Source organism: Saccostrea cucullata, unplaced genomic scaffold, assembly GCF_032062105.1.
Source record: "Saccostrea cucullata isolate Sc308-1 unplaced genomic scaffold, CSIRO_AGI_Scuc_v1 ctg384, whole genome shotgun sequence".
NCBI classification, from domain to species: Eukaryota; Metazoa; Mollusca; class Bivalvia; order Ostreida; family Ostreidae; genus Saccostrea; species Saccostrea cuccullata.
The window spans coordinates 78,100-97,567 of record NW_026928932.1 but is presented as its reverse complement, the minus strand read 5'-3'; the positions used below and the strand labels follow the sequence as shown (position 1 = coordinate 97,567).

At 33.2% G+C, this 19,468-nt stretch overlaps 1 protein-coding gene and 1 pseudogene across 1 annotated transcript; one reads left to right on the top strand and one right to left on the bottom strand.

Moving 5' to 3' along the window:
* Positions 1 to 785: 785 nt before the first annotated feature.
* LOC134279287 (uncharacterized) lies at positions 786 to 12,081 on the top strand. The gene is given in 4 exon segments (XM_062761639.1): positions 786 to 854; positions 1,151 to 1,182; positions 9,069 to 11,063; positions 11,940 to 12,081. Coding segments are annotated over 4 exon segments (2,238 nt in total).
* A 749-nt stretch (positions 12,082 to 12,830) lies between these two features.
* LOC134279282 (succinyl-CoA:3-ketoacid coenzyme A transferase 1, mitochondrial-like) overlaps positions 12,831 to 19,468 on the bottom strand; it is a 39,641-nt pseudogene continuing 33,003 nt past the window's right edge.

Sequence of the window (19,468 nt, the reverse complement as noted above, 5' to 3'; positions counted from 1 at the left end):
GAATTTTAGAAGCTTAAAAACCCTAACCTTGCTCAAATCAAAATTATATACCATTTAAGTATTTAAGCTAAACAACCAGTTTACTCTTATAAAGTCCTATTGTCTGGAATGCACAATTTTTTTTATATATGTCATCTTATATCAGTGATTCAGAAGAGTTATTTATTGTTCAATCTAAGTAGCTTTGGTCACAAAAGACTACAAATATTAGCCCGTTGCATAACTTTGTGCCACCCTAAATTTTTCGATTATGTTGAACTTTAATATTCACATTCTTCTTGAAAAAGGATGTGGCCCTTTATTTGAACACACAAACCAATATATCCAAGGATGCACAGTGTCAAATGTGGTTGAATTTGGCTTCATATGCGGGGCGATCAGAAAATAATGCAAGTAATGTAATTCCATAGATATTCTTCCTTGATGACCAAAACCGATGTAACGCACGGGTAGATACATTCATTGTGTCTGTCTAAAATTTCAAAAGTTACATACACAAGTAGAAGTGGAAGTCGTACACACTGACCATTTTCTCCAAGTGATATGAAATCTACAGTGAAGGCTGAAATAAGAACCTATATAAAAGTGAGAACCATTCTTGAATACCTGCAAAAAATAATTTTGAATGAAATTTGTCAGATTTATGGAGCTTCTGCAGTTTCGTTAAGCACAGTTTGTCGTTGGTTGAAAAAGTTTAAAAATGGTGTTGACGTCCTTAAATATTTTTCGAGAACAGGGCGACCAAAGAAGCTGTTACTCATGGAAACGTGGCTGCAGTTAAGAAAATGGTTGAGGAAGATGATAGATATACTTTAAGATATATTGCTAGTGTTGTTGGTATCTCATCAGCAAAGGTATAAGAAATTTTGACCAAGCACCTCAACCTACGTAAAGTATATGCACGATGGATACCGCATCTCTCAACACCAGACCAAAAGACAACGCGTTTGAAATTTGCTAGAAAACTGTTTAAAATTTATTTCAATTTTCTGACTTGCTAACAGGTGATGAAACTTAGATTTACTTTTTTGAACCACAAAGAAAAATAAAAAATATGATGTGGGTAAGAAATAATAGCGAGCGTCCTGTCATTGCAAAAAGGTGTCAGGTGTGTTATGAAGATTCTGTATGGTATTTTCGTTACTTCTAGCGGCTCAGTCGTGCAGATTCCAACTCCACAAGGTAGAGGTATTTCGGGACAATTTTACAAAAGTAATGTACTGAAAAAATTAAGAAAGTATATGAAAAGAAAAGACCAAAGACAGACCTGAAGAACATAAAGCTCATTCATGACAATGCTCCTGCTCATAAGAGTAGAACAGTTCAAAGTTTTTTTGAAGGATGAAAAGGTTGTTAAGCTCCCACATTCCCCGTATTCTCCCGATCTAAGTCCTTGTGACTTTTTCCTATTTCCTAGACTGTAAAATAAATGTTATCTGGACGTCGCTATACTTCGCACAGTGCAGTTGGTAGTGCTGTTTTTCAGTGCTTAGACAGTATTATCAGGGAAGACTACCTCGGGGCTTTTATAACATGGGTATGCAGATTCCAAAAGTGTGTGAATGTAAAAGGGTTTTTTTTTGAAGGATTAAACTAGTTTACATTTTGATATATATTGTTTTCATTATTGTATAGAATGATATACTTGCAGAATTTTCTGATCGTCCCTCGTATTTCTTGAGAAAACAAAAAATGAAAATATGGAATGTGTAAACTTAAAATGATTAAATGTTTTTTTATGTTCCATTTGAGAATTTGGCACTAATGTAGAGACTTCACCATATAGCTGTGAAGTGTTTCAAATTTAAACCTTTACTCGACACTTAGGGCCATTAAGAAAAGAGTTTTCTTTATTGTGACAATGTCTACTTTAACAAAGGTCCTTTGTTCTTAAGGTCTCATCCAAAATACTCGCAACTTTTATTTCAAAGTGCCGAGTGCTTAGCAAAGGAGCAGTTGCTAATATTTTATTGACTTAGGTCAGTCACGACATGATTTGAACTGTATTGCATTTGGTGTTTACGATATTTGGCGGAAATTCAATTGTCAGCAAGTAAGCGTAGATTTGATTTAGTGCTGTCTGAATTTGTTAGTTATAAAAGTTAACATAAAAGACAGTTACCGATGTACTTGAATTAGCGGACTCTGTTTTCCGCTAAAATTGCTAAATAGAATATGCCTCTAAATGTGATACGTTTACAATTACCTTCTGATCACAAAGCGAGCCTCCACTACTTCAGAGTTATAATACTACGATAGATGAAGGATATGGAGATAACGAACAGTATTCAATATCAAAGTCCATAAAACAATACAAAACAGGAGCAGAGCAAACACTGACCCCCAAAACATCAGAGGTGAAAAAAAGAAACGTTTATTTACCTTTTCTTCCTGGATATGTAATTGACATTGTTGATTTATAGTTGAAATAAGTACATGTATATGTGTATAAACAATGTGCTGGAATAAAAAAAATCCTAAGGAAAATTCTTATGTATTTTCAAATATTAAAAAAATTACTTAGTAATCCTATTTTAGGGTATATATTTAAAATATTTATATTAATTTTTATAGGTTTTTTAAATGAAAAAAAAACATACAATAGAACTGTATTCGATCTGAGACTACTTTATAAGCAATACTAATTCCATGTGGACAAGTGTAATCTGGTTCCTTTTAAAAATTAACAAAGAGTTACAAGGGTCACATGGCTCGCCTGAGCACAATGGCTTGGAAAAGCACGAGCCATTTTATGAGGAGGGGATCATTTGAACAAACTTGAATGAAAATACCTACCTGAGGATGCTTCCAAATAAAAATGACTAAACACGGATTTTCTGTTCTTGAAAAAAATATTTCTTGTATTCCTATGTTTAACTCCTATTCATTATCTTAATCTTTAAATCCCCATTTTGGTAACATTCTATACCCACAAAGGGTCATGATTTGAAAAAAAAAACTTGAATCAACACTACCTGAAGATGATTCCATATAAAAATGAGTTAAATCATTCCTTTGCTGTTCTCAAAAAGATTTAAAAGTTCTTCCTAATAAATTCTTATGTATATCTTTGATCTCCCATTGTGACACCATTCTATCCCAACGGGTCATGATTTGAACAAACTTGAATCTACACTATCTAAGGATGCTTCAATATCAATATGACTTAACATGGTTTTTCTATATTTGAGAAGATTTATCCTATATATTTCTATCTAAATCTTTGATCCCCTATTGTGGCCCCATCCTACCACAGAGGTGGTCATGATTTGGATCAACACTACCTTGAGATGCTAACATATCAAAATAACTTAAATCATGGAATCACTTTTCTTTAGAAGAAAATTTAAAAGTTTTCCATATAAAAGTAAAAACTTTGGTTACTCATTGTGAACCCATCCTACCCCCAGGTGTCATGATTTGAATAAATGTGAATCTACACTGCCTGATGATGCTTCCATATTAAAATGACAAAAATGGCTTTCTGTTCTAGAGAAGTTTTATTCCTACATACCCTATAAGTACAGTCAAACTTGTTTTAAGAGGCCACCTTTGGAAAGTCTGGAAACTGGCCACTTAAGACAGGTGGCCTCTTATTCCAGTTTGCCCTCGAAGTATCCAGTCGGTCAATAAATAAACAACATTAACCACTACAGTTATATTAATTTATCAGATAATTAAACAGGTCAATTTCACAAAACGTTTTTATGTGTATATAATTCATATATTAATTCATGCTTATTAAAAAAAATAATTCCCAATTTTTAAGGTTTTGTGCATGTTTCTGTTCCTACAAAACAGTTAAACTTCATACACTTAGTGTGCTTTTGTTACATTCAAATATTATGAATCGAATTATCATTTGAAAAAATACATTGTGCCTTACTACTATCTTTTTTTATTAAGAAAAAAAAAATACACAAGCTTTAATTAAAAGACAGTTTAATGGACTTTTACGAGGAGCGCTGACTTTTACAGTTGACAATTACTTTTACACTAGAGCTATGTACGGTAGCTCTTTTATGATAATAATATTTAGCTCAACATTTAATTAAACGAAAATAATGGGTTATTTCAATGCACAAATAAGTTGTCCTTGAAGAAAACGATAACTTCCCTTCCCTCAACTCCCGGTCTTCACATGTTAATGCCCCTAATACCATACCTATGACCACTAGAAAGGTTTTCTTATGCAATATCAATACTGTACTTCCGTACATGACACAAGTTTAAATGTCCAAGTAAACGTCAACTGTAGAAGTCAGCGCTTCTCGTAAAAGTCCATTGGTGAATGAAATACAGCATCAAAATTTATTTCAGTAAGTGTCAATTAAATTCATTTATAAATTTCACCATCATATGTTCAGGTAATGATCAGAAGTGTAACACCCCCCCCTTTAATTAATCGACAATCAACTTACTTGCTGAAGTTTTTAAAGTCTGGTAAATTATTAATATTATTTTTGATAAAGCTGTCAGAATTAATAATTTCTATCTAACATACACAGACACACAAATAAGATTATTCAGTTGACCAGAGAGGTGTATTTACGCAGTTAAAATCAATCTACTACAACACAGGGTGTCAAGTATAGTAGAGCGTGACTAATCCCTATCGATAGTCTCTTCATAGTGAAATTCACGAGATAATCATGCCATACAAGTTAAAAACAAGTCAGTGATCGCAATGCACTTGTCGATGCGACGTCATTTCGTAAACTTTGACGCAGTTTGTATGTAATGAGAGGCAAATCAAGTAATATTAGCTCAAAGAAAACTGTATTCTAAAGTTAAATTAATTATTATTCACAGATATCTTATAGACTATTGATTTAGATTTTATGTCTTCTTCACGATTTAATTAATATTTTTTCCGTATATATACTATCTAATTGTTACTGTCGTATATTTATATGAGAGAGAGTAATGTGAGAGTCAAAATAAATCGATCTAATGCAAGGATGAACACTCAATGGGTAATAGTAAGCTATTACAAATCACCTCAAAAAGAATTAAAGTATCCGAAAAGTACTGCGAATCAGATAAATCTTGAAAATAATTTAATTATATCAATGGTTCATGCTGTTGACCAGCCATTAATACAGCATTCGGTCATACAAATAGGATTTTAACAAAGAAATTGCATTATCGAGATAGGATTATAGTATTTTTCATAGGGATATAGAGATAACGAACAATATTCAATCTCAAAGTCCTCCATAAACCAATACAAAATAAGAGCAGAGCAAACACGGACACCCGGAACAACAGAGTTGGGATCAGGTGCCATGAAGGAGTGAGCAGCCCCTGCCGACCGGTCACAGCCGCCGTGCGCCCCCTTTCATGATCAGGAAATAACGGGAAAAATCCGTCGTGAATTCAGTGTATAAATAATGGACTAACAATTGGTCAGAATTTACAATGCTTGCTGAAATTATTTATAAAATAAACTAATTTATTTTTATTTGGTTATGCCCTTGCATTAGTGAAATTTAAAGGTTGCTTCAATATATTGCTTAAATCGTGTGACTGTCGGAACACGTGACAAGTCTAAATATAAATTTAATCGTCCTCAATATGAAATTTTTAACAATAAATACAATTATCCAATATAAATAATCTACTTTAAAAAATAGTCATCCTGATTAGTAATACATTTTTAATAACAAAAATTGTCTATATTTCCATTTCAATTGCTCACCTTAATTTTACTGCGTACATTACCTGAGGATGTTTCCATATGAATATGACTAAACACGGCTTTTCTGTTCTTGAGAAGACGATTTATGGCCCGAGAATCATGGTTTGAAAAAACTTGAATCTATACTACCTGAGGATGCTGCAATATCAAGATAACTTATCACGACTTTGCTGCTCTTGAGAAGATTTTTAAATATTTTCCCTATATATTCCTATGTATAATTTTGTTGTATAATTCTATCAAACTTTAATATACACTAAATAAAGAAGGTCTCCTAGAAGTAAAAAAATGGCGAAGTGGTTATTTATAATTAGAAGATTTTTAAGACATGCCACCAAATTTTAAGAGCCATTCTCTGTAATGATTTGAAATTTTATATAGGACCTGTGGCACACATATTCTTAGAATTTCTCCAAACTCTCTATGATAAAAGTCATTGATACCCTGAACTGAAATCAGGCAAAAATTGGTTGCTATACTTTATAGTTACCATGGCAACATGTCTTAAAGTTCGAAAAATGGCATTTTTAACATGTTTAGAGCCCCATAGTTAACATTTGCGGCAAAGCAAACAATTGGTAATGACTGTTTCCATAAGTTGAAGGCCAGATGTCTCAAATGCATGATAAACATATTTGGTAAATCAACTATTACATATGTTACTATGGTAACAAAGTATTCGAAAGTAAAAAAAAATATTCATTGAATTTTATAAAGTCATACGCGTAAAAATAAAAAGCAATTATAGGATGAAATGTGACCAAATAATGGAAAAAAGAGCCTTGAGACATATACCAAGAACAATATATGATATTTCATTTTGGTTGGCAATGGTTGCCAAGGTTTTTATACCACAGAGAGCCTTCAAAGAAATACTCTGGATGTTTAAATCTGATCCTATTTAAAAAAAAACATTTCCTCATCACTAATGATCAATTTTTAAAGATGTTGGTGTGCTCCTAGTTTTCCCATTTGAAAAAATTCAGATTAGATTCTTTAAATAGAGCGTTGCTATGGAGATAAGCAGAAAATAAATGCTTAAAAACCTGAAAAATATTTTCTTTCCTTGGATACGTATCCTTAAATGTAGATTCCCAAAACTTTTATGATTGAAATTCATTAACAGCTAACATGACTTTTAATTTTGACTATCATCCAATCTCTAAGTGGATGCAAGAAGTTTGCACACAAGGTTTAATATTGATATAAACTTTAGAAAATCGAACATTTTCCCTTCTTGGTTACCATAGCAACAGTGTTGTTTTCTTCATCAACTTTTATCAATATGTGATATTCAACTTTCGTTCTAACAGATAAGTACTATTCAAGCTGAGTCCTTTAATTTGTTTCTTGATTATATGGCAATTTAATTCTTAATGCAGCGAAAAATAATTCACTTTCAAGCACTGGTACTTTGTTTCCATGGTAACACTGCAAAGTATCAATTATACCCATTTTTTCTTATGGTTTTTGTGTTGCATGGTCCTAAGGATGCATATTTGCCAGTCTTGAATTGTCATGTTTTTCCTCAAGACAGTAGCATTAACCCAATCTTAGTTACTGGTTTTGAATGGTTACACTGTGTTACCATGGCAACCATAAAAGTTATTTATAGAATAATATTGCTTATACTTATATACTTAAGGTCAAACATTTTCATTGTTTTTCTTAAGTCGTTGATTGAATTTTAGCATGTAACACCTACCATTAGTGAATGTGGAGTGTTTTTCAGCATATTTCAGCATTTTAAATGTATTCAAAATGTACCTTTGGTTACCACTTACTTAGAGATATATTCTAAACAGTTTCTTTACAGTGTAAGTGACATCAAGGTGTCATGTTTTTGTGAGAATGGTTTGTTTGCTTTTTCTAGTTTTTATTAAGCCACAGTCAAGATTTAAAGTGGCTGAAAATCTTGATTTTTCAAACTTTTCCGGCTGTTGCCATATCAACCGAGACACTTAACAACGAAATTTTGTTTGATATTTGTTTCTGGCGTCAAGCACTAAGCATGGGTGAAGTTTCATCAAAATCAGTGACCATGCGTGGCAACGAAGTTTAAGTGGTTACAGAGAATGGCTATTAACAATTTCTACATTATTTCTCTTTGAAAAATGATGGGGCCCTTCATTTGAACAAACTTGAATCCTATTTAACCATGGATGCTTGATGGCAAGTTTTGTTGAACTTGACCCAGTGGTTCTATAAAAGAAGATGAGGATGTGAAAAGTTTACAAACGGACGGACAGACAGAAAGACAACGGACAAAATGTGATCAGACAAGCTCACTTGAGCTTAAAGCTCAAGTATGCTAAATGTGTTTCTATTTAACAATTAAAGCGTTACAAAAGAAAGAAACCTATCTATACAACAAAATGTGCCTCGTACACGAAAAATTATGTCAAATGCATGAATTAAGTTTTTAAATAGCACATAATTTATTTCACTCCTGTTTACAATATGTGAAAAAATGTTCAAAACATTTAACCATTATCTGACACTTGTATGGTACTTATTTTTAATATAAGCAGTGCAAATATCAAACAAATTAAAACGTGTAAAGAGAAACGTACTTACATACATGTTAACGTTGCACATACGTTATTCATATGTTAAAGGAATAACGTACGTGTGCAACGTATGTGTAACCTATAGCAGTCAATACTTACGTTTAACATACGTGACACACATGATATTCATGTGTGTGAAAACGTACTTTTAACGTACCCGGTTCTTTTTTCATGTGATACGTACGTGAATTCAGTCACACACTTATCGCATACGTTTAAAGCAATATGAGCTGCATTATTGAGAATTTTATTTTGCTGGTAAAATGTGTTATTATGATTAATCTGTATGTAATCTAAACCCTTATGATCGATAAAACCAAAATAAAGTTTAAAAATGTTTCAGAAGAAAATTTTTTGTACAAACGAATATACAGTATTATATAAGAAATCATTATTGTACAGGACGACAATAATTCAATTTTGCTTTAATCAACGCGTATAAAAAGTTCTTTCATAGCAAATATGACCAACAGAAGTTTATAAATGTTCTATTTTTATGTCATTACAATAGTTTATTACAAATTTGCAACTTTTTTTCCGATGTCAAACATGCAGCTCATATTGCTTTAACCTACGTGTTACGTAGGTGGCACATTTTTCTGTGTATATCAAAGATATTTTAACTTTATCTAATAATTGTTGTCTTTAAATACAGGCATTTATAAATCATTCTTTTAATCTACATTTATTAGCCTTATTTTTTCTCAGAATATAAATGATTTTTCCCTAAAAGTTTGCTAAATTGATTTTCCAATATACGAGATATTAACAAATTATTATTTTTATTTTAAACCCAGTAATACAGCTATACAACACATATCAGAGTCAGTGTTTGTGGGACTGTGTCGTAAAGTTGGGACTTCACAACTTGTGGCCATGAGGAGAGATGTGGCGGACATCAATGATGTGGTGAGAAATTAAGCGACAAAAAATAGTGTTGTGAAAACTGTCTTGATGAGTGGAAGTCGAAGAGAAGGATTCAGACTGCAAGGGTCAGATATAGACTATATGTTCTGGCCAAATAATCACCGAGTGATCTGGGAATTATCTCAGTCTCAGTATTACAACACACACAGACAAACACTGATCCTCTCTGACTGTTCTGAGAATCCACCAGGATTCACTTTATTATATTTACTGTCACCAAGCATGGACAGACAAGTCCATGGAACTTGTGTTAGAATGAAGAACAGGAATTATATATCTAGTTCTAAGTACAGACAGATCATGTGTTCTGTATCATCATCTACTTCCACTCCACATGGACCCTGTGCGAGCAGAACAATTGGTACAGTAGAATATGATTCTGCAAGCTGTCTTGTCTCTGACTTTTGGCCTCCATCTGCCTCATACTGGATAGATAGATGTCACACATGGCCCCAACCTCAAATTGTTGATGATATAGTGAAAAATGGTTGTCATTTTGTAGCAATAGGACATAAACTAGGAAGACATGAAGCTCATGAATGGAGAATTTCTTTCTCTTTGGCAGAACAAAAACTTGTGCATGCAATGAACTACTGTCAATTCTTAACTTACGACTTACTTAAATTGTTCTTAAATGAAATAATTAATAATGGTCTGGATGATAATGATAAATTACTGTGTTCCTATCACATGAATACAGCAGTTTTCTGGGTGATTCAACAAAACACAATGCCACACTGGTATCCACAAAATCTCATGTTGTGTTTCTGGGTCTGTTTTAAACTCCTCCTTAAATGGGTGTATCAAGGAGTCTGTCCTAACTTTTTCATTCCGGATAACAACATGTTTCTGAGTAAAATTAACGGCGACAAACAACATCAGCTATTCATGAAACTGTATGGGTTGTATGAGAAAGGTTTAGTGTTTCTGCTACACAGTTCCTCTATAAGGTCTTATATAATTAATGTCCTTCATAACCCAAGACTCTCCATCTGTACAGATGAACAAACTCCAATTTTTGAGTTTGATAAAAACTTTTTTATTGAAACGCACAATGAAACATTTCACGAATTCAACTTTGAAATCTGTATGAGACATCTACATACAATAGAACGGATTACATGTTTACCCCTCCTGACAAAGTATCAAAACTTCATGCTTCAGAGACTTACAGCTGAAGTCCTCCAGAGCACTGCTTTTATATTACACATGGAATCTTACACACATAAAAACAAACTGAGGTATAGAGCTGACAAAATGGCCTGCCACATGCTGAAATTAGCAGCCAAGTTTGGTTGTATTTCTGACATGGTGTACATAGTCATGTATTATTACAAGACACTTAGATACATGGAAGCTTCATCTATTTTAGAGATGATCAAGGTCAAGTTAGCACAGCCTTATGTGATGTATATGGGTAAAGTAGATAAAGAGATGTATACTGAGGCTGTAGGAGGACAGTCTTGGTCTACAAAGATGAGACAGGCTGTAGCATGGGTTGTCAAACTTGACAATAGAATCCATTACATCAGTGAATTAATACCAGAACAACAGTCTGCTCTACAGAATGATGTCCTTGTATTAATTGTCCCACCCTTTATATTGTTATACATGCTAGAGATTTTGTGCTGCAGACATGTAGACACAGTGAGAATACAAACAGCCTTAGATGATCTACAGACCCTAGTTCACTATGATCGGGGATGGTGTATAGCTTTACATCACAGAGACATATCCTGCCATATTCTGGGGATCTGTCAACAGGTGACAGGGAACCTCCAGGCAGCTCTATACTCATACCAACAATCTCTTAGACAAGAACCATTCAACAAAATACAAACAGCTACGCAAATGAGATTACAGCACGGAGGGTTGCTTACATAAGATAACTGAATAAGTAAATTTAATGCCAATTCTTTTTTTAAATAAAATTGTTCCTAATAAGGTTTACATAATTATTTTTCTCATGTCATAGTCTCTGACGGATCCAGAAGTATATGGATTCAATGCTCACCTTAGTCACCGAGTTACCTTGGCTCTGCTTTTCTTAACAGATTTTTATCCCATCTATACCCCCCCCCCCCCCTCGTATTAAGGAGACTAAAAGGGAAAAGAAATATTGTTATAAAAACAGGCGGTAAAAAAACCAAGTGCAGGTCAGTCAAGATTGTGTGATATTTTATACAGTAATTGTATAACTGTATAGTACTATATTATTGTATAACTACTTAGTACTGTATAATTGTATGACTACGTAATTCTAAATAATATTTGTATTCAATATTAACATTTATACTGTGCAGTATTGTAGTAGTGACTACATCAAGGACATTATAAACAACTACACAGTTATTGTTTTCATGTACACTGATGTAAATGATAAAATCCCGACATTCCTATCTTGTCATCTCACCTTAAACATTCTTAACACAGGTCTTTGGCCCTAAGGGTTTTTATTTGAAATGAAGTTTTTAGAAATAAAATTTATTTCATAAAAATTTTCATGTAACATTTTATCTTCTGAAAATCCAAAAGTTTTAATGCATGTACATGTATAATGGACGTTAAATGATTATTTACATGATATCATAAATGTACATGTATGTGTAGTTCAGTGGTCGTTGTAAATTTCAGCTATTCTTCACTCTCTAATTTTATTACTCTGAATCACTGTTGGTCATCGTCACAACAATGATTATAATGACAATTACGATGACCGTAATTAAGATTGAGAAGCAGATGATTTTTTCTTCCTCGCCGCACACTGATGTTTCTTTGCCTCCTCTAACTGTTGATTCCCACTCTGTATATCCTCCAAAGCTAGTTCTATTTATTATAAACCTATGTGTTACAAACAAAAACAGAAATAGTACAGAAATATAATATAACTTTATTCTGACACAAATATTTCAGAATTCATACAAACATCATCAATAAAAAAAACATATGATTTAAAAATGCCTTCAGATATAATTATTCATTGTACATGTTATTTGTACACATTTCAAACCTTCATATATAAAGATAATTTTAATTTCCCCTACCTCCTGTATCAAAACAAAATGTTTAATACTAGTTTTTTGGAGGAAAAAGGGTAAATTGTCAAGACTCTATCAGAAAAAAAGAAATATATCATGGAATAAAAAATCAATTACAATCTAATTCTGAAATAATTTTTATAATGGGGGGAAAACATGTTCAAAATGACCTTTATTTTATTTTATTTAATTGGGACAGATTATGTTTGTAGGTCATACACATTGTACATCCTTAATTAAACAGAGAAATGATTAATGAAACAATGTTTTGAAGCCATTCAAGCAGATATTTGTTTGTGAAGAGTACAGAAAATTTTAATTTATTATGCAGGACTGTAGGAGACTGTAACTTAAATCACTTAAACAGAACATAATATTGTCTTCTTCTGTGAAATATTTTTGCCAAGTATATGAGAGCAAGGTTTATCCATATAATACATAACAAAACACACAGGAGTTTGTCTCACAATTATAACATGAGGCTCAGATCACTGAATTGAGTGTTTTGACCTCTGACGTCTACACCAGTGCTTGGGTCTATAGCTCTCATCCTGACACTGTTTATAAGTCTACATTTCACATATTTTATCCGACACACAAATTGACGACACTACGAGCAGTGAGTTGTCTCCCCATTGTCTATGTCTGAATCCGTCCCATTACTTTAACATCTGGAGCAACCTGAAATAAGATTAATGTCAAATAGAATTGTATGGTACTGCCTAAAACATGACATGGATCTAGATATCAAAATAATCCATATCAGTCTCTGGTGCAGTCCTAGAGTTCTCAAATGGATATCACCTTATTTCAAATATGGCAAATTTTACAAATTGTAGACACATACATCATTTATTCATTAATGAATCATAAAACTCTATCTAAATTGTTATTAAAAGTTAATAAATATTATATAACTTTGATTCATTAAATTTTTTACACACAAGGAATAGTTTGTTGTTTATTTTAAATAATCTTGAATTTTTAAAAAAGAAATTCACAAAACAATATTAAAACTCAGTTATAATCAGAAGTATTTAATTTGCACGTACCACAAATTCACAGTTGGTGGGACCAACAATGCTGACAACATCTTCGTTTTTGCGATCTCCGTTAATATTAGTCCCTTTTCTGAGTCCACGTCAAACACACACTGAGATATAAAGCGTTATAATCACATTCACCGTTAAGATTATGAGGGCCTCTCCCAGAGTTAATTTTTGAAACATTTTTACAGTATCTCTGCTTACAGATTTATATCATTATGAACATCAGTGATTGCCATACCTTGTCTGTGATGATCATATCCACACAGTTTTTACCCGTCAGGGGTAGATCACAGCTGTTGACTATCTTACTATTTCCTTTCTGAAATATATCAACACTCACTAAAGTTATACTGAACCTAAATCAAACCATGGACTTATTTATAAGGTTTTGAATCAGCCAACGTAAGTCAGAATATTATACAACCTTGTCTTGGTGCTCCATAGTAACAATAACCTTAGTTTTGTGACTGGACACTAAGTCCATAGCTCCACCCATTCCCTTGACCAAACGACCCTGAAAATAAGACATCAAACATTAGTACAACAAGAAAAATCTGTTTATTAACTACTGACTGGACACTAAGTCATAGCTCCAACCATTCCCTTGGCTAACCGACCCTAAAAATATATAACAGGTTAGTATAACAAGGCAAATAGTTCATTGGCTAATTCTGTTACCAAAGATAACCCATCAGAATTGAAATATGATTTAAGAAACATGGAATAAAAAACTGTTTTTCTTCATACTATGAACATGAAGTCTTGACAAAAGTGATTATCAAAGCTAATCTTAATTTCATATTGTACTTTTTCTAGTTAAACGGAATCATCCAGTTGGCCAAATCTCCATAACGAGACAATTGCAATGTCCTTAGTATGGTCAAGTTTATGTGTCCTCTGTAAAAACAATATCAGTCACACAATTAAACAAGAAACTTGTAATGTCCCTAAAATGGTTCAGTTAATATGTCAACTGTAAAAATGGATTATGTTTCAAATATTTGGTATCCATGCCCAGTAAAGTTTTCGTGTAATTAAAATTGTTGGAGGCAATAGTCAATGTATACGGAAAGGAAAAAGAAACACATAATAGCATAACAGCGAAATATATTTAACTATATGGCCGAAAATTATGAAAATTGGTCAAATGTGTATTTTGATTACTTTTCACTAAAATTGTTGGTCAAAATTACTCAACCATGAAATGTATGGCGTTACGTAGGGGAAATGATGAAAAGCCAAAAAACACGTGCATGTTGATGATGACAATTTTATGATCACATTTTGTGGTGCTAATCGAATCATTGGAGTTATAGACATCGTTTTCCGCATTTGCAATCAGTATAAATTTCGTGCAATCATGGTATGGCTGACGGAAGTTACACTGGTTCCAGTAATTGAATTGCGTAAGTGAATAAAGAGGCAACAAGATGTTGCTGTGCAGTTTGTTTTAAACTTTTCAACAAAAAAGGATTTTTCAGTTGTCAGAGAGTAAATTAAAAGTTTTCAACCGACCATGGCGGTGACGTTGACGCGTAACAACGTCACATCAAGACAGGTCTTTTCATCATGTCACCTCGGTTGTTGTTAAGGTACCGTATAAGTAGAAATTTTAGCGAGAAGCAAATTTAGCGATTTGTCCTTAAAAACTGGTAATTATTTTTAGCGAGATGTTATATTAGCGATTTTTAAATGCACACTAAAGAAGCTATTACAAATAATACACAATTTATTTTTAGCGATATTCAATTTTAGCGATCTCGGCACCCTCGCTTATAATGCCAAAATTAAATCCTCGCTAAAAATTCTACTAATACGGTATTATCACTGAAACCGATATTTAAACAGCAAACTATCATACCAATATTTTCACCCTAAAATTGACAGAAATTCTCTGCTCTAATTTGGTCCGTGAGCTTGGCAACTTTTACGTCGATTTTACTCTCACGCGCGCACGTACGCGTCGTGTGTGTAATGTTTTTAGCATGTTCACACTGGGAAAATGTAGCCAGTGTTTGTCGAGACTTTCTCACAAACATTCACGTGTACCAAACCAGCTGGATTATGTAAATTCTATCCTAAAATGAAAATTCGGGCACTCATTTGGCGGGGGGATTTGTTGGCTTTGGAATAATACAGCTTCTATCAACCATTAAGACTATTGTCGGAAGAGTTGAATAATAATCAAATGAGAAAGATAAATGCTCTGGTGAACTCAATGCACAGGAAAATCAAGGCTGTTACCAATGTGCAAGGGAGTTGATAAGAATTTTTATTTTAATTTTTGGGGGGTATTCGAATATATCAGTTTCAATAACTCAGGAATTATCAGTCAAAGTTACACAAGATTTTGGTAACTTGTAGATTAAAGATGAATTAAAATGTTTGATAACAATACTGGAAAACATTTTCGAAATTATAGTTTTAATTTAATTTAAAAGTAAAATATGCGTTTCTTTTTCCTTTCAGTATATATTTGTACGAAATACTGGGATGTAGTCTTTAACTTGAAATATGATGGATACAAGACTGGACCCTTTTCAGATTAAGAATATTACTTACTAAGTATATTAACCACATCATTTCCTTTTTAGCATATTGAAGTTTATAGAAAAAATCGATTGTTTTAGCTGTGTTTTCTTCAGTAAAATGTAGGGGTTAAAAAGCCTATGATTTGCTACATTGATTTAATTAAAGAAATAAACAAACCTCGAATCATAGCGAAGGAATCGTCTCTGGAAAGAAAGAGCTCCCTGGATGTTGGAGCTCTGACGGTTTGTTTGCCCGCGTTGATCAGATCTGGGTCAACATAACTGGGTAATGGGTACGGACCCTGTAATGTTACAATAAAACAGTATCTTATTCTTCAGAAAAATAATGTGATATTAAGTGTCATTGGATATAAAAAGCTTCTCAAATCACAATGATCTCAATCTAAATTACTGAATATGAAGAAATTTATTCTTTTATTATCAAGATAATTAGAAGACTAACCAATCCCATGATTCCGTTTTCACTCTGTAGATGTACGGTCATTCCTGGCGGGATATAATTACTGGCCAACATAGGCATTCCAATACCCAGAGTGGCTGAAATTACTTAATGAGAAATATAAACAAAATTTAGATTTGCTATATATTTTTTGACTAAAAATAAGCAACATTCACATTGGCTGAATTCATATTACCAGGAATATCGAAAACTTTCAGATTGGCTGAAATTATTTGACCAGAAATATAAACAGCATTTACATTGGTTGAAAGTATTTGACAAGAAACATAAACAACACTTGTCTACCATATATGCCATCATGGAATTCCAGAGCTGCCCGCTTTATGATTCTGTTTCTCATTTCCGTGGCCTTGTCATTTGTCTCTGGTTCCTCTTTTCCTTCCGTCCGCGTTTTCAGTCTCTGTAAGGAAGAGAATTCAGTTGAAAGACAGAAGATTTATTCATCAGATTTTCTACTGTCAAGATTATACACTGTTATGAGATAATCCTTCAAGTAAGTTCGACCACTATTTTAAATTTGTAAGTGTATGATCTGTATCTGCCTTTGTTTTGATTCGAATTCATGGTTAAACTCTCTTATAGTAAAATGTTTAGAATGAAGATTTGATTAGTAGTTATTTTTTCACATAATTCGTTTGTAATATATTTATCAACTACAAGGAATGAAAATCATTTTTACTGTTTATGTTTACCTCTATCACTTTTTACTGTTTATTTATACCTCTATCTTCTTTATACTGATAATTTATAACTCTATCCTCTTTTTGCTGTTTATTTATATCCCTATCCTCTTTTTATGATTTATTTTACCTGTATCCTGTTTTACTGTTTATTTATACCTCTATCATCTATTTATGATTTATTTTACCTCTATCCTCTTTTTACTGTTGATTTTTACTTCTATCCTCTTTTCGTTGCTGGGTCCGTTGATGACTCTCTGTACGTACACATGTGGTACGTGGACGTCCTCTGGTGAAATTTCTCTGACTTCCACGAATTCCTCTACTTCCTCTATCGTGATCCGCCCGACCTTACACATCGGGGGATTAAAGTTACCAGCTGTCTTTCTACAAACAGAAAATATCTTATTTATAGAACATCTCCACTGAATGACAAATTAAGGATCTTAATTGTGCAAAGCTCATTTATATCAATAGCTACCAGTGATTTTAAAAAGGGCAATATTAGTCATGGTAAAAATTCCCTTGTTTTCATTTCCTGAGTTTCCTTCTTTGAAAAAAAGTATAAAACAGAAGATATATTGTGTATTGTTCAGAATATGTTTTCTTGATGGTGAATATTTAACTTAAAGCATGTCTTTGATACCCATCTTGTTAAACTTTAGAAGAGGTTGAAAAATTTACCCAACTATAAAAGTTCCTAACTATATTCACTTATATTTACTAAGTTCAATGAGTTGTCAGTGTCATAAAACAATACAAAATAGGAGCAGAGCAAACACGGACCTCCGAAATATCAGAGGTGGGATCAGGTGCCATGGAGGAGTGAGCATCCCCTGCTGACAGGTCCCACCCGCCGTGTGCTCCTTGTCATGAATGGGAAATAACGGAATAATCCGTTGTCAATTCAGTGTATAAATAATGGACTAACAATTAAGATGAAAAGCGTCAGTCAGCATTTGACTCAATGATAACATACAATTATTGACTTTTAATGAGGTCTACTCGTGACTATACAGACCTGGTCAGGTATTGGTTGACCGAGGCTGATGGCCGAGGTTAACCAATACCTGACCTGATCTGTATAGTAACGAGTAGACCGAATTCAAAAGTCAAGAACCGTTTTATTATTTGATCAGGAATTTTACAACACGTACTTTTAACACTTTAAATATTGCCTCCATCAAATAAAAACACCCAACCTATCTAATTATCAGCTAGTCGTTACAAATTGAAAAAAAATAAACAATAAATACTCAACTATTTTCTTTCAAGAGCGTTGAATCTCATTGGTACTGACGTCTGACATGTTTACATTCACACCGACACATGCTTTGAAACACGCAATCTGACTGGTCGAAAAAACTGTAAGCAAATCTATGGTTGGTCAAGAGGGAAAACCCGAATAACCTCCCAGAACGTCATATGACGTAAGCTCATTCTGAGGTACATCTCAGGAAAAGGTGTCTAGACCAATAAGAGAGCACCAAAATTCCTGATCATTTAATAAATTGTATTTGCTGCTAAGGTCATTGTATCGACCATTGAACTTACGAATGATGACTTTAAACGACAATGCTGATGTTCTTGGTTCATCAACTTGCTTGTAAATAATTTACCTCGTTTTGGAAATTGCTCATATGTAGAACATGCTTTTGCGAATCGAATCGAATTGACTGAGATATATACACACCGTTTAAGTGTGCAGGTGATGATGCCATGGAGAAGTGAGCATCCCCTGCCAACCGGTGACACACACCGTGTGCTCCATGTCATGATCGGGAAATAACGGAACAAATCCGTCGTCTAACGTTATTCAGTTTAACTAATAATGGACTAACAATTGGTATGAAAAACGTAAGTATTTGACTCAGTGTTAAATTGTATTTGCTGTCAAGGTCATTGTATCGACCATAGAACTTACGAAATGATGACATTAAACGAGAATGCTGATGTTCTTGTTTCATCAACTTGTTTGTCAATAATTTACCTCGTTTTAGAAGAGCGTGTTCTTGCGTATCGGAATAACTGAGATACATAAACTCCGCGTGTATGCAGTTGATGAAGGCATGTTGCTGCATAAGTAAGGGAAGTTGACGATAGAAAAGTTAATTTTAAAGCCAACACTTTTATGTCATATGGCTTGGTTGTTAGATTACCATTAACGTCTTTTTCAAGAAAAATATCCAAGTTTGAAACAGTAGTGTCAGATTATCTTTTATCTCAAGCTCACCAGGATTAAACGTATCGATGTAGGAATAAAGGGCAATTGTCTTTGTGTTCTTTGACCTATTCCCACCTCTTTTGTAGGCTCTGCTCATTAATTGTATTGTTTTAATAGATCACTGTTCGTCGTTTTGACATATTTTATCATGACAATATTACCATTTACATTTATACAGGTAACCTCATCTTCTGAAGGAAAAAACATTGGAGCACCCCTTTCAAAATTTATCAGTGATAAGAAATATTAATCTACAGGATAACCCAG